The sequence below is a fragment of the Balaenoptera musculus genome, chromosome X (genome assembly GCF_009873245.2).
Source record: "Balaenoptera musculus isolate JJ_BM4_2016_0621 chromosome X, mBalMus1.pri.v3, whole genome shotgun sequence".
Taxonomy (NCBI): domain Eukaryota; kingdom Metazoa; phylum Chordata; class Mammalia; order Artiodactyla; family Balaenopteridae; genus Balaenoptera; species Balaenoptera musculus.
In genome coordinates this window covers 122,366,408-122,393,611 of record NC_045806.1, presented here as the reverse complement: position 1 = coordinate 122,393,611, position 27,204 = coordinate 122,366,408, and the positions used below count along the sequence as shown (strand labels likewise).

At 40.8% G+C, this 27,204-nt stretch overlaps 1 protein-coding gene and 1 long non-coding RNA gene across 2 annotated transcripts; both read right to left on the bottom strand.

The window, feature by feature from the left end:
• Positions 1-993: 993 nt before the first annotated feature.
• On the bottom strand, positions 994-3,631 carry LOC118888895. Its single transcript, XR_005018382.1, has 3 exons — positions 3,501-3,631; positions 3,028-3,126; positions 994-1,080 (listed from the first exon to the last, which is right to left on the bottom strand). It is a non-coding gene; the product is annotated as an uncharacterized LOC118888895 (long non-coding RNA).
• Positions 3,632-11,058: 7,427 nt separating this feature from the next.
• Positions 11,059-11,511, bottom strand: LOC118888385 (late histone H2B.L4-like). Its single transcript, XM_036839339.1, has one exon. It carries the CDS (start codon positions 11,509-11,511, stop codon positions 11,059-11,061), a length of 453 nt encoding a protein of 150 aa, XP_036695234.1.
• Positions 11,512-27,204: the final 15,693 nt, after the last annotated feature.

The following is a 27,204-nucleotide window of genomic DNA, read 5'->3' as shown; positions in this document are numbered from 1 at the left end:
AATTCTCTGATGCAATTAAGTTAATCAGGTGAAAAATTCTTACAATTATGCTCTTGTACATTAACAGATCCACACTATGTCATCAAATAACCAAAATAATCATATGCAATAAAGTATGCCCAAATATTTAGGGAAAGTTGATGTTCATTTCCTTCTGAAGTACAGAAATAAAAACATTATATCTCAGGAAAAGCATAATGATATTAAAGAGGAACTGGTTATTTCAGGGAATGTAGCTGAGTATCATTCTGTTAGGGCAAACTCTAAAGTAACAAATGCTTTTTTAAAAATAAATTCTATCACTGACATTTTAAACTAACACTTGGAAATTGTCTGGTTCTTTTAAAAATGTCATTATAAAAGGAAAAACAACCATAGTCACCAGGGAAGAATCTACATTACAATGTCAAATTGTGAGGAAGATCTAACTACTGCATATTTCCATACTCATCTGAGAGATACAAGGGAATCACTGATTATTATGTAAAAGGTGAGAACAATTTAGGTATATTTATTACTAATGAATGTTAAAGGCCAACTTCCTTCCCAAATGGACAATCCATTGCTTTTCAGCACCAAAAAAGAAAGAAAGAGAGAAAGAGAGAGAGAGAGAGAGAGAGGGAGGGAGGGAGGGAGGGAGGGAGGGGGGAAGGAAGGAAGGAAGGAAGGAAGGAAGGAAGGAAGGAAGGAAGGAAGGAAGGAAGGAAGGAAGGAAGGAAGGAAAGAAGGAAGGAAGGAAGGAAGGAAGGGGAAAAAAAGACTTCTATCAGACGGGCCTCAAGGGTTACTACAAAGCATGTAGCTGCTGATGGAAATCCCAAGTGCTGAACCTCTTTCCCATGATTAAATCAAAGTAGCTTCTGTACATTTTGTGAACCTCACAGGAGCTATTCCACAACATGCTTTTATCAGATCTATGAACTCACTTGAGCCAGGCGGCATATCCAAAGAAAGATGTGAAGTGTTGGGCTCTCCTGCCCTTGAACCTGGAGCAGAAGCTCCAGCAGCCATCAGGACACAGATGCTCAGAACCTGCCTCCTTCAGACACCTGATATGAGCAAGGCCACCAGCCTGAGGAGCTGCACAGGGAGAGACAAATCCAGCAATCACCATGCTTTACTGGTGTAACTGTGTGCCCCGCACCGTGCTAGGCACTGCGTTAGAGACAAGGACACTGAAACAACTGGGTAGTTATCCTAACCACCAGAAGGTACAATGAGCTTCCCACCAGGGCCTTTTTCTTCTCCTTTCCTCATATGTCCCCTGAGAACAAAGTGGAAAAGGAATAAGAAGGGGCCTGAATTCATACAGACATCCATGATCCTGCGATAACCACAGGACCATCGGCTCATTCACGTGTTATCGCTAAATGTTCACAGAGACCCTTTAGGGAAAGCATCCTTATTCCCATTTTACAGAGGGGAAAGCTGAGGCTCAGAGTCGTTACCTGTCTCACCTCCCACGCCCCTGCCTTTAGAAGGAAAGTGGCTCGAGGACACCCCTGGAGCAGGACACCGCACCCACTGGGGCCGGGCAGGACCCCAATGGCTTTGCCTACGAGACAGCCCGGGCACCGAGCCCCCAAAGCGGGAAAGAAGTGACCTGGATGTGGATCCCTTTGTCTCCCCACACTGCAGGGTGGACCAGCCCCCGTCGCGGGTACCCACTCTCCCAACTCAGTTCCAAACACCTAAAGGAGAAACCTGCTCTCCTTGCCAGGCCGCTTCTGTCTCCATTAAAAAGTCGTCAAGGTCGCCTTATCGACGTCACGTTTCTATAGTATAGTAACCGCCTGGCTCAGGCAGGTCCTCCACCACCTTAAATACCTCCCCACCCTCCTCCACCCCCTTGTCTTTAGCTTAAAGCAAAACACCGTAACTCTTCAGGCTGCCACTTGGAAAACATACTAATTTGAAGCACTAGACTGGGACCCCGGCAACTGGCAAAAAAATCTGTCCAGTTTCGTGGGACAAAACATGTGCTTGTCGTCAGGAATTGTGTTTGCTTTAAAGAGACAGTAGGGGTGTATTATCAGAACACAGAGACCCAGGGAAGTATGTAGGGTTCCTGCAGATGAGTTAGCCCTCCCTCTGAGGGTGAACGTGTACTATCACAGCCCATGCTAAGCAGTTAGCCATCTGTGGCAGAGAACTAAGAACTCTCTATAATCATGTAACCCAATGATCTTGATGCATATGCAAAAATGTCATTTACAAATCTCAGAGTTATTCCAGGGAGGCAGGCCTAAAACATCATAGTCACTTAATAGGCAGAAACCTGGGTCAATTGAACGATACATTGTTTTTTCCTGGGGAATTCCTAGCCTCCATTCCCAATATTTTCTTCCACGTGGAGGGACAGCCACGGCCAAACCCATGTAACCTCTCTATACACTCACTCCTCTATCTAGAGAATCACTTACCTGATTAGTGAGGTTGGTTGAACAAACAGGTTGCACAGCCCAGGCCCTCTCCCTTCAAAGTTCTTGAACCAACCTGCCCTTATGGAGCACATGTTTACTCTGCCCTCAGGAGTGGGTCTACCAATAGATCCACAGCTCCTTTCCCTTTTCTGTGTCTCGCCAGGTCCCAAACTATTCCTATGGTCTTGTTCTAAAATGACTGAGTCTTTAAGGGGCCTTGAAAATACACCCCTTCTCCATATCTTGACTCTAAACCAACTAAGAAATGTGAAAAATAAGGTGAAAATACATCAACTTTATTCCTTCTAAAGGTGATATTGTAGAATGTGGCTCAGATTTCCACAAGGGTAGTGGTCTTCGTATTAACGAACCCCAGAACTGCACAGACGTATCCACCCAGCAGTGCTGCACTGGGACAGTCAGAAAGGACCAGGACTGCAATGCATGTGTCTCTGAGGCCTGGGGAAGGCATCCTATGTGTACTCAAGAAGAGTGGCTTCCTTGCAAGGCTATCCTTGTAGCAGGAGAAAGTGTTTCAGGACAGCTTCTTTGAGAAACCCTTCGCAAAATGAGTAAACACCCCTTGTTCTGACAACGTACTCACCAAGGCACCTTCTGAGGATACGGCTTTCCATGTGCCTCAGGGAGCAGTTTGTAGCAATACCTCCATCCCTTCACAAGCATGACTGCCGTGGAGCCTCGTCTGCGGAAGGGAATTCAGGAATAAATTCCTAAAATTCCAAGAGTATGATGAAAATCATACATCGTGAAAAGTTATCTTGGGAATCCCAGGAGGAATTGAGGAAATTTCAAAATCTATATCCACATATAAACCCACACAGAGACTATAGCCAAAATTATCACGACGTCCTATCGAACCTTCAAAGATCAGCAAGTCCCTATCTTATCCAAAGATTACAGACTACAGAAAAAGAGAGTTCACCAAAACTACATGGTTCAGATGTCCATTTCTGTTTAACAAACACCACCAAAACAATAGCCATTTTTTAATTTCTCAGGATAATGTGGGTTGACTGGGTTCAGCTGGATAGTTTTCTGCTCCATGTGGTGTCTCACCTGGGGCTGCCATCAGCTGGAGGCTCCGTTAGGCTGGTACATCTGAGAGAGCTCACTCACAGGGATGAGCATGGGTTCTGGCTTCTGCTAGGGGCTCAGCTGCGGTTGTTGACTGGAGCACCTTGCTTCCCCTCCAGATCCCTCCATGTGTAGGGTTACCAGATTATATTTAAACCATTTACATTTGAATTTAAAATAAACAAAAAATCCTTTTTTGTGTAAATTTGTCACATGCCATATTACTTTGTTCATCTGAAATTCAAGTTCAGCTGGGCATCCAGTATGTTTATTTGCGAAATCTGGCAACCCTAGGGGAGGAGCCTGTGAATTTATAACATTAAGGACAGACCTTCTGAGGTGACTCTTCCACTGGGACTGGTCTCTGGAAAAAAGAAGAGATCATATTTAGCAATAAAGACAAAAGCTGTTAATAACTGATGCTGGTGGAATGAAGGGGAAATGGACACTGCCACACACTACGGGTGCCAAATGGGCATATCTGTTTTTTAAGGCCCATATTATCATGGCTGAATAACTTGAATGGCTTTTGATACAGAAGCCCTCTTTCCACCAACAAGGGAAATTCATAGGAGGGTTTAGAAAAAGATCCCCAAGGTGATTCTGACCTGCAATCTGGTTAAGGGGCCCCAACTGAAGGGGCGGGTGAGGACCACATGAGCTCTCTGATTGACAGAGGAAAGGGCTACTATTTATGAAGCAGGGTGTTTAGAGGGGCCCAGATCTAGGTTCTTCATGTTAGTGACTGGATTTCATCTCACAACAGCCCCACTAGTGATATATCACTATCCTCTCTTCATGGATGTGTGTGACTACAAAGCAAGTGCTCTTGAGCACAGAGACAAATGGCAAAGAGGTTGTTCCCCACGCCAACAGCCAGAGCCAGGGGTGGGACCTGGCAGCCTGGTCCCCTTTAGTTGCTGGTGGCAGATCTTTAGCAAAGGTATCAGGACATGTACTGCTGAGGTGGTTAATCTCTGTTCTCCCTGTGTTAACCCTCCCAGCAGCAGGAAGCCAAGCCTGGTGTTCCTTCCCCCCTGCCGCGTGGGAAGTTTGTGACCAGGCTGGAAGCAGAAGCTGTCTGAAGCCAGTGTTTCTTCTGTCCTTTGTGAAAACTTATGGAAATGATTAGGCTGCGTGTACCTGCTAGGGAGGAAAGGGCATCTGAGGACACAGAGAGGAAGGTGAAATTTCTCCCAGAGAGGGATGAGGGTGGCTCCGTGGATGGTCTATCGAGGCTGGGCATCTAATCATGACAGGTGTTCTCGTGTGGATCGAGGGATGCATGGAGCAGGAGTGGGATTCCAGCTTTTGCCCTAATCACAGTATACCATGCATTCTCAACAGATGACATCACCCCCAAGAGGTCAAAGATTGGTTCTTGAGGTTAGGGTTTTCATAGATATTACAGCGGTCTGTGAGCTTCCAAAGGACCACCGTACATAAACAGATAAACTACATCTGGAGTATTAACAATTTCACATTCCGCTGGGGAGTGGGGTTGGGGGTAATTAGGCAAAAAATGTCTGAAAGGGCTCCTGGAGGGTGATAATGAAAGAAGACTGACAAACGCTTCATATACACAGTGACCTCTTATGCAGATGTTGGTGTTGGTGATGATGATTGATGATGATGAGAATTAAGTATGGGGATTATGTGAATGACTGCTTTCTAGGATGGTGGGTAGAAAGGGATCAGTCAGAACAGACGTCTCCTCTGAGAAAGATGATATGGAGGGTAGGAAATGAATGTAAACAAATGGTACTCTAAATTGTATCTCCTTTACTCTTAACACTTACTCAGTTACCTATTTAATCCGATAATTTAAACATTTCTTTTAATTTATTTATTTATGTATTTATTTATTTAATTTTTGGCTGTATTGGGTCTTCGTTGCTGCGCGTGGGCTTTCTCTAGTTGCAGAGAGTGGGGGCTACTCTTCGTCGTGGTGTGTAGGCTTCTCATTGCAGTGGCTTCTCTTATTGTGGAGCACTGGCTCTAAGCATGTGGGCTTCAGTAGTTGTGGCATGCAGGCTCAGTAGTTGTGGCTCATGGGCTCTAGAGTGCAGGCTCAGTAGTTGTGGTGCACGGGCTTAGTTGCTCTGTGGTGTGTAGGATCTTCCTGGGCCAGGGCTCAAACCCATGTCCACTGCACTATCAGGCGGACTCCTAACCACTGCACCACCAGGGAAGTCCCTATTTAATCCTATAATTTAGATAAGGGTAAGAAGTCAGGAGAGGTGAAGTAAATCAGGGGAACTGCTGTGGGTACCTGCTCAGTACGTGAGCTTGAAATTACTCTAAAGCTTTTCCCGTTGTATCCTGAAGCCACCAGGGCTCTAAATGCTCTAATTTCTCTGGACACTGGCATTCAATGCTGTCCAAGGTATTGCTTAATTTATTAATAATGACCTATATTACTTTTTTTTTTTACTGAAGTATAGTTGATTTCCAATGTTGTATTAATTTCTGGCGTACAGCAAAGTGATTCAGTTATAGATATATATACATATATTCTTTTTCATGTTCTTTTCCATTATAGTTTATTACAGGATATTGAATATAGTTCCCTGTGCTATACAGTAGGTTCTTGTTGTTTATTTTACATATGGTAGTGTGTATATGTTAATCCCAAACTCCTAATTTATCACTCCCTCCCCCGCTTCCCCTTTGGTTACCATAAGTTTGTTTTCTATATCTGTGAGTCTGTTTCTGTTTTGTAAATGAGTTCATTTGTATATTTCAGATTCCACATATAAGTGATATCATATGGCATTTGTCTTTCTCTTTCTGACTTCACGTAGTATGATAATCTCTAGGTCCATCCATGTTGCTGCAAATGGCATTATTTCATTCTTTTTTGTGGCTGAGTAGTATTCCATTGTATATACATACCACCTCTTCTTTATCCACTCATCTGTCGATGGACATTTAGATTGTTTCCATGTCTTGGCTATTGTAAACAATGTTGTTATGAACAGTGGGGTGCATGTATCTTGAATTAGAGTTTTCTCTGGATATATGCTCAGAGAGTGGGATTGCTAGATCATATGGCAACTCTATTTTTAGTTTTTTAAGGAACCTCTGTACTGTTTTTCATAGTGGCTGTACCAATTTACATTTCCACCAATTTAGAATTCATGGAGATCTAGGGAGAAAGTGAATATGAAGATGCAGCTGAATGGGTTTCCAAAATCATGGTAAATAGTGGAAAATCACAGCAAAATATAACATTAACAGATGGAGTTTTCAATAAAGTAGCTATAGTAGGTATCTATGTAGATTTCAGTGTAGTTATAATACATAAGGCAAATGTAATGTAAAGGGGGGAGGGTAAGGGGATCTATTAAGGTGAGGTTTCTACATATCAACTGAAGTGGTAACATAATGATTCTGAGTATTGATTCTGAATAGACTGTGGAAAGTTAAGTAGGGAGTTTGTAATCCACAGAGCAACCACAAAAATATTATACAAAGAGATATATTCAAATTCAGAATAGAAAATTAAAATGAAATACTAAAAGGCATTCAGATAAGCCAAAGAAAGGGGAAACAGGGTAATGAAAAACAGAGAGGACAAACAAAACATGCAAAATAAAGTGGTAGATCTAAATAGAAACATATCAATAAATAATTGTCAGTGGTCTAAATACATAACTAAATGACTTAGATCGTCAGAATGGATTTATAAAACAACAAAAACCAAAAATGGCCCAACTATATGTTGTCTACAAGAAACTCCCTTCAAATATAATGATATAGGTAGCTTAAGAGTAAAACAATGAATAAAAATACACCACGCAAACACTGATCAGAAGAAAGCAGGAGAATCTATAGATTCTTTACATTATCAGACAATGTCGACTTGAAAGCAAACACAGTTACCAGGGATAAATAGAGTCAGTCAATTCACCCGGAAGATACAACAATTTTAAATATGTATTATATCTAACAACGGAGTCTTAAAATACAAGAGGCAAAACTGACAGAACTGAAAGGGGAGTAGACAAATCCACAATTATAATTTGGGTCTTCAATACTCCTCTCTCAGTAATAGAATTAGTAGACAAAAAATTAGCAAGGTTATAGATGAACTGAACACCACCATCAACCAACTAGATCTAACTGACATTTATAGAACAGTCCACCCAAACACAGCAGAATACACACTCTTTTCAAATGCACATGGAACATTCAGCAAGATAGACTATATCCTGAGTCATAAAACAAACCTTAACAGCTTAAAAAAATTGAAACCAAACAGAATGTGTTATCTGACAATAATGGAATAAAATTCTAGAAATTAATAATAGAAAGATAACAGGAAAATCTCTGAGAACTTGGAAACTGAGCAACACATATCAAGTTAATTCATGGGTCAAAGAGGAAGTCTCAAGGGAAATCAAAAATACGTAGAACAGAAATCAACTATACTTCAATTAAAAATACATAGAACAGAATTAAAATGAAAATAAAAGTGAAAACCTACAGCTATCAAAATTTGGGAGTCAGAAAACAAATAGGTCGTTGTCAGGGTTGAGGTGGGGAGAATGGGTTGACTACAAAAAGGCACAGGAGAATTTTTTGGCATAATGGAACTCGTATATCCTGATTGTGGTGTGGTTATACAACTGTATACAAGTGTACATATACAAGTGTATGTACTTTTCAAGACATAGAACTGGACACTGAAAGGAGTGAATTTTATTTTCTCTAAATCATACCTTAATGAAAACAATTTAAAAAGCACACATCTTGTTAAATGAAGAACATAAGTAGCAGATCAGTGTTATTCTGTGATTCCAACTTCATATCTAACAAACAAATCAGTTAATGTGTAAACCATTGTATCTATTTACGTATGTGTATTTCAATATGCACAGAAAAATGCATGCCAAATACAAATCAAACAATAGCAGTGGTTACCTTTGGGGAGTGGGATGCAGGAATATTGACTAGAAAAGAGACTTTCACTTTGTCCGGCTGTGAGGCATTTTAAACCACACATAAATTATTTATATTTATAACCCATTATGAAACAATATATATGGGAGATATTCTGATAGACAGTGAGGGTACTGAGGAGAATAAAAATAATATTCATTATATACTTAAAACACATTTGTCTAACTCTCCCTTTCACTAAAATTAATTCAGGAACGATCATTAACTCCATATGGTTTATGATCTAAAAATGCAAAAAATAAAATCAAGTTCAGCGGATACAGCTAAAAATTTAAATAAATGTGAACTATGTTCCTTCAGAATTATAGTTCATTAAGGGAAGATGTTATGCCCTTGGTGAATAATAATGGTATCTTTTAAGAACATCAAATGATCAGGAACTGTGACTGGGTATGATTATAATAGGGAAAATGTTATAGGGGAATATGGACCTCTTGTCATGAACAATTTCCAGGTAGGTTCTAACCGCTTTTTTTTGGTATCCTGTTCTTCCCAATGGCTGTCATTCTTTTAATGGTTGTGCCCTGCCTCCTTCCTTCCTGTCTCAGTTAGAACCTACTAGGCTAGGCCCTACTCCCTGATTTCAAAGCTTACTACAAAACTACAATAATCCAAACAGTGTGGGGAATTCCCTGGCAGTCCAGTGGTTAGGACTCCATGCTTCCACTGCCAAGGGCGTGGGTTCAATCTCTGGTCCGGAAACTAAGATCCTGTCTCAGTTAGAACCTACTAGGCTAGGCCCAAGATAGGCCCAGTTAGAACCTACTAGGCTAGGCCCAAGCCTCATTATATGCTCATTGTAATATATTAGCATACGCCAAATGACACAGCCACCTGCACCATGACAGTTCCCAGGCCATAAAAGGCCAAAAAGTGGGCAGTGGCCCAAGTCCTGGAATCCCCACCCCTTCTCCAAAATAGTTGGAATAATCCTCCTACTTATTAGCCTATGAAATTACCCAGACCATAAAAAACTAACCACTCCATATGTGGGGGCCCGTTCTCACCATCTGAGATGGCCCACACTCTGTCTGTGGAGTGTGTATCTCTCTCAATAAATCTACTTCTTACCTATCACTTTTCCTCTCACTGAATTCCTTCTGCAGTGAGACATAAAGAACCTGAACTTCATTAAGTCCTGAGACCAGGTGTGCAGTTTTACCTGGGAGATTGTGGATTTGAGTACCTTCCTAAGCCAGAGATTGTGGGTTCAAGTCCCATCTGAGGTGCAAGTCAGGTGGGTTCGAGTCTCATCTGAGGTGAGATTAGGTTCAAGTCCCAATCTGAGGTGCACGGTTTCAAAAACTACAATGAGGTATCACCTCACACTAGTCAGAATGGCTATTATCAAAAAGTCTACAAATAATAAATGCTGGAAAGGGTGTGGAGAAAAGGGAACCCTCCTACACTGTTGGTGGGAATGTAAATTGGTGCACTATGGAAAACAGTATGGAAGTTCCTTAAAAAAAAAAAAAATAAACTTACCATGTGATCCAGCAATCCCACTCCTTGGCATATAACTGGAGAAAACTCTAATGTGAAAAGATACATGCACCCCAGTGTTCCTAGCAGCACTATTTACAATAGCCAAGACATGGAAGCAACCTAAATGTCCATTGACACGAATGGATAAAGATGTGGAATATATACAATGGAATACTACTCAGCCATGAAAAAGAATAAAATAATGCCATTTACAGCAACATGGATGGACCTAGAGATCATCATACTAAGTGAAGTAAGTCAAAGAAAGACAAATACCATATGATACCACTTACATGTGGTATCTAAAATATGATACAAATGAACTTATTTACAAAACAAACAGACTCACAAACATAGAAAACACACTTATGGTTACCAAAGGGGAAAGGAGGGGGGAGGAGTAAATTAAGAGTTTGGGATTAGCAGACACAAACTACTATATATAGAACAGATAAACAACAAGGTCCTACAATATAGCACAGGGAACTATATTCAATATCTTGTAATAACCTGTAATGAAAAAGAATATGAAAAAGATTATATATATGTATAACTGAATCACTTTGCTGTACACCAGAAACTAATACAACGTTGTAAATCAACTATACTTCAATTAAAAAAAAAGAAAAAGAAAACCTCCTTAATATCTCTTCTAATATGTCTGTTGAATTCTTATACATGTTCCTGCACTTAATTTGTTGTCATTACGGTACATAATGAATCTTTGGAAAATTTTGCCATACATTCATGAGAAAATGAGAGTGAAAAAGGTAAATAACTTTATCTTACAGACCCTGTGAAAGGTTGACCTAGAAAAATAAAAGAACTCACTCTTTAGTAAAGTGGTATAATGCGACATTATTGAACAAAACTCACTATTTCATTTTGAGCAAATTAGACCATAGATATATTAAAATGTAGTTGATAATATTTAGTTCTTTGTAAAAAAGATGTTGAAAAATTAGCAGGATGACACACTTTAAAAAATAAAGTCGATCAAAGTTTGTTAGAATACAGTTCTTATTAAGAAAACTGAGGTGGCTCTGAAAAGATCCTTTGGTTTGCGATGCTCAGGTGGTCTGGAGGCAGCTCATTTGCCGGTGATGTACCGAATTAACGCCTTGGTGGCGCTGGATATGGCGTGCTTGCCCCTCTTCCCAGGCAGCAGCAGGCGCACGGAGGTCTGCATGTCTCTGGAGGTGAGGGTGGAGCGCTTGCTGGAGCGGACCAGGCGCGCCGCCTCGTCGACGATTCGCTCAAAGATGTCCTTCACGAACGAATCCATGACGTTCACGGCCTCCTGCGAGAGGCTCAGGCCCTCCTGGACCCGCTGCAGCACCCTTCCGAAATAGGTGGCAAAGCTGTCGAAGCCGTCAGAGAGGCGGCGGCGGCTGCAGCGGCGGCGGCGGCGGCTGCAGCGGCGACGGCGGCTGCAGCGGCGCTTCGGCTTCTTCGGCTCGGCTTCCTTGGCGCCCGGGCTTTCTTCAGACGTCTCCTTGGTGCCCGGGCTTTCTTCAGACGCCTCAGACAAAGGCTCAAGCATGTCGGAATCGCCTTCCCCGCAGCTCAGAGGGAAGGACAGTGCGGCCGTCGAGGTCCCTTGGCCCGGTTTCTACTCCCTGCCTTCTATGACGTCACGGGCAATGCTCACATCTGATTGGATAAAATGCAAAGCAGGGAGGTCTGTCACTAAGGAACCCCATGTCACCTGTGATTGGATGGCCCCCTGCTTGGCCTCCAGTCAGCCAATCACAGTGGAAATCTGGTGACTTTAAACTTTCCGTGACCTCTACCAGAAAATCTTTGAACTATGCCCCATGTAGGCAAAGTTCACCTCAGCTGATTTATGCCTACTATTTATGCATGAGAACTCTGAAAAGATGTCACCCTAGTCACCTACACTGAAGAAAAATCAGTTTGAGCTTCCTGAGCGAGTCTGACCTCCCTAACTCAAGTCGTCGCCGCCATCAGAATGACTTTAGCCACTTGGCGGGCCATTTTACTCCCACATAGTATCTTGTCTTTCCGTGGCTGAGCCTCCGTGGCTTGAGCCGGAAGTCTCTGACATGGTCTGCAGAGTGCTCCTCGAAATCATGGGACATAATTGACCATCTACTGCCTCCAATTATGATCAAAACCCCCAGTGAATTAGAAAACATTGAAATCTCAAAGCCACATTGTCCAAAGTTGGAACACAAACAGAAATGGGAATACTTTTAAAATTAGTAAAAATACTTAAACATTTCTCAAATATAAAATTTTCTTAACATTCCTTAGGTCCTCAAAATACCCCACATGCTTGAATTTGTGAACAAACGTAAGAGTTGTTGATTGAAAACAATGATTAATTCTCTAAGAAAACACCATAGGAAGAATGGAAGGAATAAATGGGAAGTTCTTTAAAATAAAAGCGTATTTCTTGCAAGAATACATGACAATACAGACAAAGGCATTTCTTTAATGTGTTTCCTTACCAATAAATTGCAGAATTGGAATCAAAAAATGACTTAAGAAGAATTGAAAAAAAGGGGGGGGGGTTCATCAATGTGGTTTCATCTGAAATGGTCAAGATTCCAAAGCTGTGTCCATTTGCACTTTTAAAGAACTGCTATTTCTACTGCTCATGAAATGTTTCCAATTATGAAAGCGGAAAGCTCATCTTTATTACCAGAAAATGTAATATGGTGATAAAACCAGTGAAGGAAGCTTGCCGTTCCTTATTTCTAAAGAATCCCATTTACCAATGAAAATACAAAAATCCCACTTGATGTGTTAGTAGTCAAATCCTTCCCTTACTTGTATACAAGGGACAAGAGACACATACAGTACAATCTCTGAATTCAAATCATTAACTTACAGTGATTAAAAACAAGCTAGCAAGCAAACAACAGGGAAGGAACCCCTCCAGTTTCCTCCACAATCTCCAAGTCTGAACCTCCCAAGAATGCTTTTATTTGTTTTTCCCTGGCCACTTTCCCACACTGGGCCAAAGGCTGTGGCTCACAAGCTTCCAGTCCATCACTGGCCGAACCAGTGAACAGGACGTGAGCTGCTCTCATTGGACACTCTTATCATCCAAGTGTTGCATAACTGCAGTATTTAGCTATGTCTTGTTTACTTGATTCTTCAAAGGAACTGTAATCATTATTGCAACTTTTGTGTACAGTCATTGTTTTACATTTACCTCTACTTGCTAATTTATTCTATTAACATTCCTACCTGCATCTCAGATCATCTGCTGTGATCTTTTTCCATCTTCCTAAATTACATTCTTTAGAAGTTCCTTTAACATGGTGTCAGTTGATGTAAACACGATAAGATTTCATTTTTCTCAAGAGTCTTTATTTCTCAGTTAAGCTCTAGAAGGAAGCCAGCACTGAGATGGGGTTAATTATGTGGGAATGTTCATCAGGATTACCATCTGAGGATGGGATGAGACATATATTTATACCCTCCCCTTGTTCAGACATTGGATGTGACCGTCTCAGGAAGTCCCTAACTTTGGGCAAATTAGCTCTCTGAAGCTGAGGAAATACCTGAAAGGGTCAGTGGCTGAGGATTAGCACCTGACTGTACTCTCAGCAGCCGGTGGAGCAAGTCTACATTTGAGTGTGGTTTGGGGAGGTCCATCTTCATGTGTAGCATAGCTTCACTATTAAAGGATACCTTGGCTAGATATGCAACTCTAGGATGACAGTTACTTTCTCTCAGCACTTGCTTTTGGCTTCAATTTATTAAGACAAAGAGGTCTGCAGTCACACTATTTGGTATTCCTTTTTTAGGCACTGCGTCTTTTTGTCTGCTATTTTGATCTCTAGGGTTACCTTGAAGGTTTACTATGATTTGTCAGGTCTGCTTCCTGCATGGAGGAACTTACGGCTTCCCCTAACTCTGGGAATTACCAGCCATTTTCCTTTGAATAGTATTTTTCCAATATTCACCCAGTTTTATGCTTCTGGAATGCCTATGTGATACTTATCACCTACTTACTCCATTCCTCGAGTCTCTTTGCCTCACCTTTATCCTTTTTTTTTCTTTTACTTTCTGTGAAGTATTCTATATTATTTCTATTATTTTATCTGTCTTCTAGTTCACCAATCCTCTGTCCAGCTATAGCTCATTGGTTATGTAAAATTTCTTTAATCTTTTGTTCATATAATGAATGTTTGCATTTTCACAAAGAATACATTACAAACTTGGAAGGAATAGAATCAGATTCATCTGAATGACTTAGAGTAGCATCTCCAGATATTAGGGAACGGGGAATAGGTTTTTTTCTTGAACTTTTTGATTTTGATATTTCTGTACCATTTTTGGCTTTTCTCTTATGTTTTCAATGAATTCTGTAACAAAGATAATGTTGAATAAGTTTGATTGGGATATGTTTGCTATATTAATACTATTTTCCAGGGTTGCTTATAATTTCTTATTGAAGTAGTAAACCTGTTTCCCTCAATTAGTCTTTTTTATTGAGATATAATGGACATAAAACATTAGTTTCAAAATGATTCGATATATGTATATATTATGAAATGATCACCCCAATAATTCTAGTTAACAGCCACCACCACACACAGTTACACATTTTTTTTCTTGTGATAAGAACTTTTAAGGTCTACTTTCTTAGCAACATTCAAATATACAATACAGTATTTAACTATAGCCACCATACTGTATATTACATGTCTGCAAATTATTTAATTAAAATTGGAAGTTTGGACCTTACTTCAATCTTTACTGTTAACCATACCATTAGATCATAATTGCCCCTTTTCTTCAATCACCTTCTGAAGTGAATGATCAGATGTACTCATTTTATCTTCCAGTCTTCAACATCAAAACCCATTTTTCCTCTCTCTATCCTAGATTTCATATCTGTCATTCACCTTTGCACTCCCAGTCTTCACTGTCTATATGGTATATTTTAAATGGCATTTCACTAATCCTTCTATTCTATTTCTGAAATTTTAGGTGCAAAACACCCAAAGAGCTATAAAAATGTCCCAACAGATTCATTTTCTTAAAATAACTTCTCACATAATACAATATGTATGAGACTAGTATGCAAGATCAAGATTGGCAAAACATTTGTATGTCATATGGACAAACACTAGGATTTTGAAGCAGCGGTAGTGAGCATGATGGAAATAAAATGACTTACGCTGTGCATTCCAACTGGTTTACAGTTCTATCTTTGAAATGAGCATGGTTTCAAAAGAGGCTTTGGCTCCCAAAGTTTTGTCCCCTATGTGTATAATGATCTCAAGGCACTGTTCAGAGGGATTTACTTGTAGTTGATCTCCTGACAATTTTCCTGATCACCTTGGAAAGAAAATTCTTTTTTTTTCAAGTTCTTTAATGAGATTTTTCTAATATTCCCGAATACTTTTAACTAATGACCCTCATGAAGGGGGTCCAATTATCCTAAATCCTTACTCTAATTTCCCAAGGAGAACTCTGGAAGTATAATGGCTCATGAGAGATCTTCCACAATGGGCTGAAAAACAAACAAAGAAATTTGTACCCAGTCCTGGATCAGGCATTTCCTCCCTTCGTGCTGCACTACTTAGGAAAACAATTTCTAGTTTCTTGCCCTGCCCACAACCTTTCTCTTGAGTTCATACAGTTCTGCTAAAGCTACATAGATTTGTTTCTCCTGGAGGTTCCTGTCCCTCTTCTGATGGGTTCAAGGAAAGTTTTTTTTTTTTTTTCACACACACACACTGTATTTTATTTTTACAAGAGATAAATAGACTGACACCAAGCATTGTACATGGCTGACCACAACAAAAGCAACAATGATTGCAATTACCAAACATGAAACACACTTATGCATTCTGCTGTATAACTTAGTCTGCTGTTCATGCCTTCAAGTGTGTTTTTATTTTTTTAAACATCTTTATTGGAGTATGATTGCTTTACAATGGTGTGTTAGTTACTGCTTTATAAAAAAGTGAATCAGCTATACACATACATATATCCCCATATCTCCTCCCTCTTGTGTCTCCCTCCCACCCTCCCTATCCCACCCCTCTAGGTGGTCACAAAGCACCGAGCTGATCTCCCTGTGCTATGCCGCTGCTTCCTACTAGCTATCTATTTTACATTTGGTAGTGTATATATGTCTATGCCACTCTCTTACCTCGTCCCAGCCCACCCCTCCCCTTCCCCGGGTCCTCAAGTCCACTGTCCACGTCTGCGTCTTTATTCCTGTCCTTACCCTAGTTTCTTCAGAACCTTTTTTTTTGGTATATTTTTTAGATTCCATATATATGTGTTAGCATACGGTATTTGTTTTTCTCTTTCTGACTTACTTCACTCTGTATGACAGATTCTAGGTCCATCCACCTCACTACAAATGACTCAGTTTTGTTTCTTTTTATGGCTGAGTAATATTACATTGTATATATATGCCACATCTTCTTTATCCGTTCATCTGCCGATGGACACTTAGGTTGCTTCCATGTCTTGGCTATGGTAAATAGAGCTGCAATGAAAATTGTGGTACATGACTCTTTTTCAATTATGGTTTTCTCAGGGTATATACCCAGTAGTGGGATTGCTGGGTCGTATGGTAGTTCTATTTTTAGTTTTCTAAGGAACCTCCATACTGTTCTCCATGGTGGCTGTATCAATTTATATTCCCACCAACAGTGCAAGAGTGTTCCCTTTTCTCCACACCCTCTCCAGCATTTATTGTTTCTAGATTTTTTGATGATGGCCATTCTGACCAGTGTGAGATGATATCTCATTGTAGTTTTGATTTGCATTTCTCTAATGATTAATGATGTTGAGCATTCTTTCATGTGTTTGTTGGCAATCTGTATATCTTCTTTGGAGAAATGTCTATTTAGGTCTTCTGCCCATTTTTGGATTGGGTTGTTTGTTTGTTTTTTTGTTATTGAGCTGCATGAGCTGCTTGTAAATTTTGGAGATTAATCCTTTGTCAGTTGCTTCCTTTGCAAATATTTTCTCCCATTCTGAGGGTTGTCTTTTGGTCTTGTTTATGCTTTCCTTTGCTGTGCAAAAGCTTTGAAGTTTCATTAGGTCCCATTTGTTTATTTTTGTTTTTATTTCCCACATGGACTTTTTGAATATATGAAACACTTGATCCAAAAGCAGCAGAATACACATTCTTTTCAAGCGCACATGAAACATTCTCCAGGATACATCACATGTTAGGCCACAAAACAAGCCTTGGTAACTTTAAGAAAACTGAAATCATATCAAGCATCTTTTCTGACCCCAATGCTATGAGACTAGAAATGCCTCCACTTTTGAAGCACTGAATAACTATTTCATTCTCTCTCTTCTTCCATCCCTTCAGTCACTCTATATCCCTTGCATTATTCCATGTTCTTGTCCCAATTTTCTTTGCCTCCACATTTGTGCATAATGGAATTTCATCTGTTTTTGCTGGTCTCTCACCCATGAATGCTTACTACCTCTATCAATCAATCATATCAGAATCCTATTCAGACCTCAAAAGCTAGCTCATGGCATTTTGTCGTATCTTGCTTTTTTATGCTTCCACATCACTCTTTTTATACCTCCATTTTAGCGCTGATCATAGCTATCCTTGTAAGAGCTTCCATAAATGGCTCTCTTATGATTTCCTTAAGGTCAAGGATCACATCTATTCATGTGTTTTCCCAATGCCTAGAATAGTGACTCACATGGCATAAGCATCAATAAATGGGTTGGAGTATATTTCCTCACAGGAAAGGAGAAATTAAATAAATGGCTACACTGTGATTAGAACAATGGACTAGTTTGAGATGCCACAAATGCTTGCCACCACTATAATAATGTTTTGCTTACATATCACTTTTCACTTTAGATCATATTCTTAAAAGCAAATTTTTACAAGGATTCTGGGACTTGGTGTGACTGTAATTGGAAATATTCCAAGGATTTTATTGAAGTAAGAGGCAGCACAAGAAACTGATCAGATGTTAAATACTATGAATATTACCTTGGGCATCTCATTTTAGTTCTGGTGAAATATGGACAAGGGAGTAATGTTTCAAAATTGCATATGGGATTCACATGCACAAAGCCCATTATTTTCCCACATGTACCTGAAATAATGGGAGTAGGGACAGCTCTGCTTCTATGTTCCCTACACACATCTAAATAAGAATGAGACCACAGGGACACATGAGAAGTGCTCAATGGCTCTGCAGCCGTTTGTAATTCTTTCCTCAACAAATAATGTCATTCTCAGCATGAAAATACCAATAACATATGCAGTGAGGACTGAGAGTCAGAAATAAGTTCAGATAGGAAACTGAAAGATATCTACTTCTTTTTTATATATTTAGTCCAACCTGGGGTTTAAGAAAATATGATATAAGAATTTAAATATTTACCAAAAAAGAGTAAATTAGAAGATACTAGCTTAATGACAGTTCATCCTGTTGTAAAAGACCATTGGGTTTGGATGGAGCCACACATGATTTTTAGAATGCTCTATCAGCCACTTACTAGCAGTACTATTTTGGGCAAATTATAATAACTTTTTTGCACTCATATCTTTTCTAAAATAAGGTAGCGATAACTACTTCAAAATGTTATTCTGTTAATTGCAATAATGTATACATTGCTTAGCACATAGATATTTAAAATTATAAATACAGTATTTATTAGTGATATTTTAGCTTGCAAATTTTAAAGATAATTTTATTTACTAAAAAGTGATTTTAATTATTCTGAAAATTATGTCTTGCATAAGCCTAAGTAAAGTTAGTCTACCATTCAAAGAGAATAAATATATTTTCTAATACAATAAATAGAGATAAGAAGTCTCATAGGACAGATTGTAATGGTATCTCCAATACTTCACCCCTTGCTGTATCCATTCCCTTTACCATGTATGAAATTTTGTAATATACTTTCATGCTTGGTAGGGCTCCTTTCCCACCCCTTGACTCTAACCTTGGCCATATAAACTTTCTTGCTAAACAGAATGAAATGTAACTGATGATGATGTACCAGTTCCAAACTTAGGCTTCATGCATACTTCTACAAACTCTCTTATGCTTCTGCAAGCAGCCACATAGCACAGGGAGATCAGCTCGGTGCTTTGTGACCACCTAGAGGGGTGGGATAGGGAGGGTGGGAGGGAGGGAGATGCAAGAGGGAAGAGATATGGGAAGATATGTATATGTAAAACTGATTCACTTTGTTATAAAGCAGAAACTAACACACCACTGTAAAGCAATTATACTCCAATAAAGAAAGATGTTAAAAAATTAAAAATTAAAAAGATCATTAAGATGTTGATCAGGATTCAAGAACCAGGTGCTTGAATGGGGGAATAAAGGAATGAAGCACCTTTGATGCCTTCACAATTATTGGAATAAGTCATATGTTTCACTTCATTAATCATACTTTTGGCTTAGAGTTGGAAAGAGCCTGGGTAGTTTGGTGACCAAATATTGCTAGATTCCCAACATTCTTTCCAGTTGACTGCTTGAAAACACTGAGTAATTGTTAGTTCATGCGTCCCCATTTCAGCCAAGGAAGTAAGTTATTTGTTCTATTAATCATCTAGTCCTCCCTCTCCCTGTCTTTAGTGATGATTGGTAGAGAGGACAAAAGCAACTGGAGCTCACCTAATTGACCACAAATGGCAGGTTTCCTTGTATTGACAAAATTTGTAGTTGGAATGGTTTTTAGGACAGGAGCTTGAGCTGAGTGACTTGAACTGCACAGCAATTACATGGTAGCTCTGAGATACATTCGGCCAGCAGCCTGTATCAGAGCGGTATGTTTGAGAGCAGAGACTCAAGGGAATGGGAAGGGAGGAAATGAAAAAGTAAGGACTGAGAAATGAAAATAAGTGGCTACCATGCCAGTCAGGGGAATCGGGAGAACACAGGATACCAGGGTCCCATACCTGCCTTAATCCCCTACCCCAACCCACACCACTGCCACTCTTGCCCCTGTCCTACTCAGGGGGTGGGGCCACCAGAAAACAAAGGGTGGCAAGGCTCCTATGCCTCATTCTCCTCCTACCTCCTGACTTGCTCTCACCAGCTGCCTCAGCAAATCAACTGGGGGGGGGGGGGGGGATCAAGAATTACAGCCATCGCCATGGAGATGCCATGTCATTTCCCCATGGAGGGTTGTGATCTTGCTTTGCAAACCAGGAGAAGATGAAGTAAGCATCAGAGGAAAATTGACCAATCAATCAGAGCCCATCACCAACCATGCCCTTCCTCTGGGCAAATCCTTTTATCCTCCCAGCTGTTGTTATTCCATCTTGATCATAAAGGAGCCCCCATCTCCCTCTTTATCTGTTTTCATTCTTCCAGTGGTACCCTTCCCATGTCTGGGTGGGATGGGGCAGTGTCCTTCCCACAGCTGCCCCGGGGTATCCACTTCACACCACATCTCAAGAACCCTGGTCTGTAAGACACACCATCTTTACCAGTGAGAAGGAGGGGACATTATATGGATAATGCAAGCACTGGGTCTACTGTGTCCTGGAAAGAAGAAGGCAAAAAAGACCTGATTATTTTTCCCAAGTGGAAATGGACAACTAAAGAGCGATAGTGGTTTCACTTTACCTTTCTGAGAAACCAGAATCTGAAGCCAGAGGTCTTCATTCTCATGTGCCCTCATGAGTGGGGAGGGTGGGGACTCTTACTTCCATCTCTGTCATGACCTCCTTTGATTTCACCTGTTTGGGCACCAGTCTCTTCATCTCCTACCTGACTGCAAGTGCCTTGAAAGCAGGGACTTTCTTGCTATGCATTGGCTTTCCATCTGCATCATGGCCACAATTCCTACAAGTTATCGGCAGGGATCCAATTGCCATGAATGAGTACAGGCACCTGTGAGGGACATAGATGCCCCTCCCATCTCAGTCGTAGCTGGACACAAAGTTCTGAGACTGCTTATAAACACAAAATAACTTGTGTGGGGTTTGGGGAAATGTGTAAGCCCACTGGCCTGTGACCCACACTTCCCACTAAGAGAAAACTTCCATATTCACAACAAAAATGTAAATAAGACCATAGGGATTACCAGGACCTCCAAATACTGGTACAGCCTCTGGGGAAGATTATTCTTAAATGCACAAAGTGAAGGACTTCAAAGGGTAGCCCCCTCCACAAACACACACAATCCTAAGAATTCCTATATAACATCTCGGTTGGAGACATGAAGTGATTCAAATAACATAACATAACAGGGAATGCTACTGTGAACCAATGACTTAGTGGAAGGAAACTGTGTCCATGTTACTTGTTATGACCAAGAAATAGCTGGGGGTGTGGAAAGGGAAGCTTTTCATACAACTTTGACGTGCTCACACCTCCACCCTCTTGCCTTTAGAAGCAACTGCCCTGTACCTGCTTTCAGAGCCAACTTCACACCAACATCCCTGCTTCCTGATTCTCAGACGTGCTTCTGGTTGAAAACACTGTCTGCAGGGAGCAGGAAATGCAGAGCCTGCAAAACTCAGTGAGACCGGCCACAGCCCTAGGAACCCAGCACAGACAAGCGACAGTTAAGACAAATTTGTCAAAGCCTTCTGACTGTGCCTGAGAAATACTTTATGAAACCAATACTTGCACAGGTCTTTGGAGACACCAAGGCCTTTCCATTAGGGTTACACAGACACCTCCAACTATCCCAGGCCACCAGATTGTCCCACCCGTACCATTTTGGAAAGGTGAAGATGAAAACAGCCTACATGTCCTGACTGATGTCCCAGGAAGAAGGCACAGCAGCACGAAAGGCTCCAGCCAATGTATCTCCCTCCCTTCCTACCAGGCCTCACATTTCCAGAGTCAGTACAGCACAGGGAATAAGAGCACAAATCCTTTACACAGTCAGCCTTGGTCAGAGTCCCTGTGCTGCCCCTTCCAGGCGGCATGACCAGAACAGGTCAGGATTTACCCCTGGGAATGGCCTAGAGCTCTAGAAGGACAGGAGGGGACACCTGGAGCAATCCACACCTGCAGGAGATTGCTGGGGATGTGAGCAGGCAGCACAGAGCCCTTTCCTTTTCTAGAGTAGAATGAGATTCAGAGCTGTCTGGAGATTGGCCATAAAACTACACAAATAACAGCTGGCCATGAAACTCCCTGACATGGTGTAAGGAAGCATACCTGACATCCCTCATTCCCAAGACAGGGCTGTGAAATGCAACACCTCCTTCTCAGACATGAAGAGCTGCTGTCCCATAGTTGCTCGCCATAGTCCTGAGCTTTGCATCCTCTTTTCTTTCTCTCTCTCTGCCCCAACCCACCCCACCCCTTCTCTCCACACACACAAAATCAACTGGAAAGGGAAAGACAAAATGGCATTTCCCCATTTTCAGGAGGTCTGACCTGCCTCCTCTCCCTTCATTGCTTTACATGATATATAGAGAAGAGACAATTAAAGCAAACACAGTGGCAACTACTCAGCAAGTGTGTGTCCTGGGCAGGAAGGTCCACCCCACTCACATTGTGACAACAGAGCTGTATAGGCTGCTTTCAGTATGTCAGTGGATATCAGAATTGCTTTAAAAACCTGGCCAAGCCAATGCCACCAAACTCCCTCTTCCACCCTACCCAGCAGGGGTGTCCACTCACCTGCCCTGAGTACAATCAGAAAGGATGACTTCATCTTTTGTGGTCCCCGGGGCAGGAATATCCTTGCTTGATGACTTTCACAGGAGGGTGAGATGCCCACTTAAGTGGCGTTTGCCTATGTCCTAATTCAATTGGAATTAAGTCTGCTTGAAAGAGAAAGACACTCCAAGCAGCGTCCCGTTCCAGAACCACTTACCTGAACTCCACACCACAGAATAACAATGCCAGCGCCTCTTAGGAACCAGGAGGCAGGGAAGGGAGAGGATGCAGGGTTTTCTGGGATGGAGTGGTCGGGAATCCTGTTCCTACTCAGCCCCTGGACAGAAAAGAGCACTGCCCACCCCACCCCACACAAGTTTACCCCACCCCTGCAGTGATCAGCCAGGGAGTGGCCACAAACCTTCCTGTAAGGACCTGGCTTCCCTCTCCCCTCTATCCTCCCTCCTCCATCCCTGCCTGAGTGAGCGCCCCTTCCCCTGCGGCAGGATAACACAGGGGTTTTCAGGCCTGAGAGGGAGCACGGACCCTCAGTCGCCCACCACAGCCCTCTATGCTCCACAACTCCCAACCCCTCTCCTAGAAGTACCTGCCTCCCTCCAGGCCCAGGGACTAACCTGTGAGTATGTGCAGGAACCAGGAGACAGAATAAGCTGTGAGTATGTGCAGAACCATGATTCTGGAGGTGTCGGATCCTCGCAAGGACACTCACAGAGAAAACGGCCCAAGGAAGTAACCATCAGAGGCTCAGGAGGGGTAGGAGTCTACACTGTAGCGTCCCCAAGGCGTGCACACCAAACCTCTTAGTATCCAGAAGGAACTTCATGTTCCCTTAGGTGGCATGGGTCTGAGGGTGTCCTGAAGCCAAGGAGCCTCTCTTGTCCCTCTGATGCTGGATTTTCCAGACAGTCCTCAGAGGTCCACTCATTAAGAGGGCCTTTCCCTTCTGTTTCACTCCAGTGGGTGCCACTTCCTTTCCTAGATTACAGAGCACGTAATCTGGTTGATGTGTAAGACAAGGGGAAGAAGTGCTGAGGAGAGAGTCCCAAGACTGACAGGAGGCTCGCCAGAGGAGCCTCTCAGCACAGCCCACATTCCCCTAAGGGGCCGTCCTGAGGGGCAGCGTAGGCCACAAGCAGCAGTTGCCACTGTCACATCCACCGCTGAGAGGGCACGTCCTGTTTGCCCCACGTGCCACTCATTTCCTTCTTCCCCAGCTCCTTGTCCTTCATCACGGAGAGGACTGCTCCCCTCTGGGTACATCCTCCATCTCCAAACTCATGCTCCTCATCTTTCCTCGGAGAGGGCATCACAAAGCCAGAGAGCTGATGGAACTTTGGGGCTGGGGCTGGGAAACTGAAAGGCTTAAAAAGGCAAAGCCAGGATGCTGGGGTCATTTAACACATGTGGAATGAGCGCCCGTTTCTCCAGGACAGGGCCTGTGCTACGTTCTGGGAGTACACAGAAATTCACTCTCAGGGACCCTTTGCTGCCCTTAGGGGTAGTCAGAAAATAAGCCAGGAAAGGAAGAGCAAGATTATTTGTTAGGGTCATCAATATTATGCAAAAATAAAACTAGTTAAGATGAAATGAGGGACTGGCTGGGAATGGGTGGATCCCGAAAGACCTTCTTTTAAGAAGAATGCAAAAGGGACATATGTGGCTAATTATGTTAAAATTGGCTGTTCAAACAACTAAAACAATAATGTCTTTTTTGTTTGTTTTTTTTGTGTTTTTTAAATTTATTTTTTGTTGAAGTATAGTTGAGTTACAATGTGTCAATTACTGCTGTACAGCAAAGTGACTCAGTTATGCATATATATATATATATTCTTTTTCATATTCTTTTCCATTATGGTTTATCACAGGATATTGAATATAGTTCCCTGTGCTATTCAGTAGGACCTTGTTGTTTATCCATCCTATATATACCAGTTTGCATCTGCTAATCCCAAACTCCCAGTCCAACCCTCTCCCACCCCCCACCCCCTTAGCAACCACTAGTCAGTTCTCTATGTCCCTGGTTCTGTTTCTGTTTCATGGATAGGTTCAATTGTGTCATATTTTAGATTCCACACATAAGTGATATCGTATGGTATTTGTCTTTCTGACTTACTTCACTTAGTATGATAATCTCTAGTTGCATCCATGTTGCTGCAAATGACATTATTTCATTCTTTTTTATGGCTGAGTAGTATTCCATTGTATATATGTACCATATCTTTATCCATTCATCTGTCGATGGGCATTTAGGTTATTTCCATGTCTTGGCTATTGTGAATAGTGCTGCTATGAAGATAGGGATGCATGTATCTTTTTGAATTATACTTTTGTCTGGATATATGCCCAGGAATGGGATTGCTGGATCATATGGTAATTCAATTTTTAGTTTACCGAGGAACCTCCATACTGTTTTCCACAGTGGCTGTACTAACTTACATTCCCACCAACACTGTAGGAGGATTCCCTTTTCTCCACACCCTCTCCAGCATTTGTTATTTGTAGACTTTTTAATGATGGCCATTCTGACTGGCGTGAGGTGGTACCTCACTGTAGTTTTGATTTGCATTTCTCTAATAATTAGCCATGTTGAGCATCTTTTCATGTGCCTATTGGTCATCTGTATTTCTTCTTAACAATGTCTTAAAAGATTTATGCTATATATGGAAGTAAAGTATAGGATAAAAGTGGAAGAAAAAAGAAGGAGGAATAAATGAAGATAAGCTCTTTTTAGGCACTTTCCTGTTACGGTAAAAGTATTAGCTTAAGTTAGACTGTAATAAGACACTGTTACGTAGTTTAACCACTAGGGAAAACATAAAAGAGTGGTTTTTATGATGAACCACACAAGATCATGAAAATTTAAAGCAAATAGAGAGAAAATGGAATAATGAAAAAAATAGTTGATTAGTCCAAAAGCAGACAAGATAGGAGGAATCAATTGACAAATATCAGGTGGGACAAACAGAAACCATAACAACTTGATAGGCTTAAACCTAATTATCCTAGAATCATATTAAGGAAATTAGAATAAAAACTCCAATTGAAAGAAAAAAATTTTAGACTAATTAAAATAAGAGAAGTCAACTGTATACTAAATACAAGGCACTTACTTTACATACAATGATACACGTAGATTGAAAGAAATATGATAGAAAACAACTCTATCTTCAATATTTTATTTTTACTGAGGTATTATTTACAAATATTTAATGTACAGTTTGATAAGTTTTGAAAAATGCATAAACTCAATTAAATCACCACCCAAATGAAGATATAAAACACTTCCATCATCCCAGATAGTTGCTTTGTCTGTATCCCTCAAAAAGGAAAACAGTGCTCTGATTTCTCTAGTCATGGATTACTTTTGCCTTTTGTTGACTTTACTAAAAAGTCTAACCATCCATTACATATTCAGAGATACATACAGTCAATCTTTATTATTGACAGATTCATATTTGTGAATTCTCCTACTCACTAAAATTTATTTGTAACTCCATAATCACTACTTGTTGAGCTTTCTCAGTCATTCGCAGACATACACAAAGTGTTGAAAAACTTGAGTCACCTGACACCCACGTTCCTAGTTGAGGGCAAAGAAGGGGATTCTCTGCTTTCTTATTTCAGCTCTAATACTGTAAACAAGTATTTTTTGTAGTCTAGTGCCACATTTTTCACCTTTTTGTGTTTATAATGGCCTCCGAGTGTAGTGCTAAAGTGCTGTCTTGTGTTCTTGAGTGAAATAAGTCCGTGATGTACTTTAAGGAGAAAATATGTGTGTTAAATAACCTCCGTTCAGGCATGAGTTATAGTGCTGTTGGCTGTGAGTTCAATGTTAATTAATCAACACTATATATTAAATAAAATGTCTTTGTATAGAAACACATATAAAACAATGTTATGTATTGATCTGTTGACAAAAATGTTTTGACCAGAGAGTCACAGGAAACTAACCCTGTATTTTCCCTAGGATCAATAGCTCAACATTTGCTAATTCAGTGTTCATGGTGACTTTATAGAACATACTTACTACACATAACAAAAATTGACTGTATGATAAATATTTTCTCTCAGTCTATGGCTAGACTGTTTATTACTTTAACTGTATTTTTTGATGAGAAGAATTTTAAAATTTTGACGAAACCCAGTTCATCAGTTTTCTTTTACAGCTAGTCCCTCTTTGTATCTTTTATAAGGCAAATTTTGCTTCCTTCAGGTTGCAAAATTATTTTTTGTTTTCTTCAAAAGCTGTATGGTTTCTAGATTTTATGTTTATGTCCATGATTCATATAAAAAGAATTGGGGGCAATTCTTTGAATTCAGGGCTGTGGTTCATTTTACCATTCAGATATCCAATTGTTCCAGTACCATCTGTTGAAGAGGCTTTCCATCCCACATTTAATTTCATTGGAACTTTTCTCAACAATCAAATATCTACCTCAGTTTGGTTCCATATATGGAGTCCCTATTCTGTTCCATTGATCTATTTGTCTATATTCATGCTAATAATACTGAAATGTCTTTGACAAAAATCAACCTCCATTCTTTAAAAGCTCTTGAGAAATTAGAAATGGATGTATATTTCCTATTCCTTAAAAATGTAAGTATGTATACACAGTTGACCCTTGAACAACATGGGGACTAGAGGT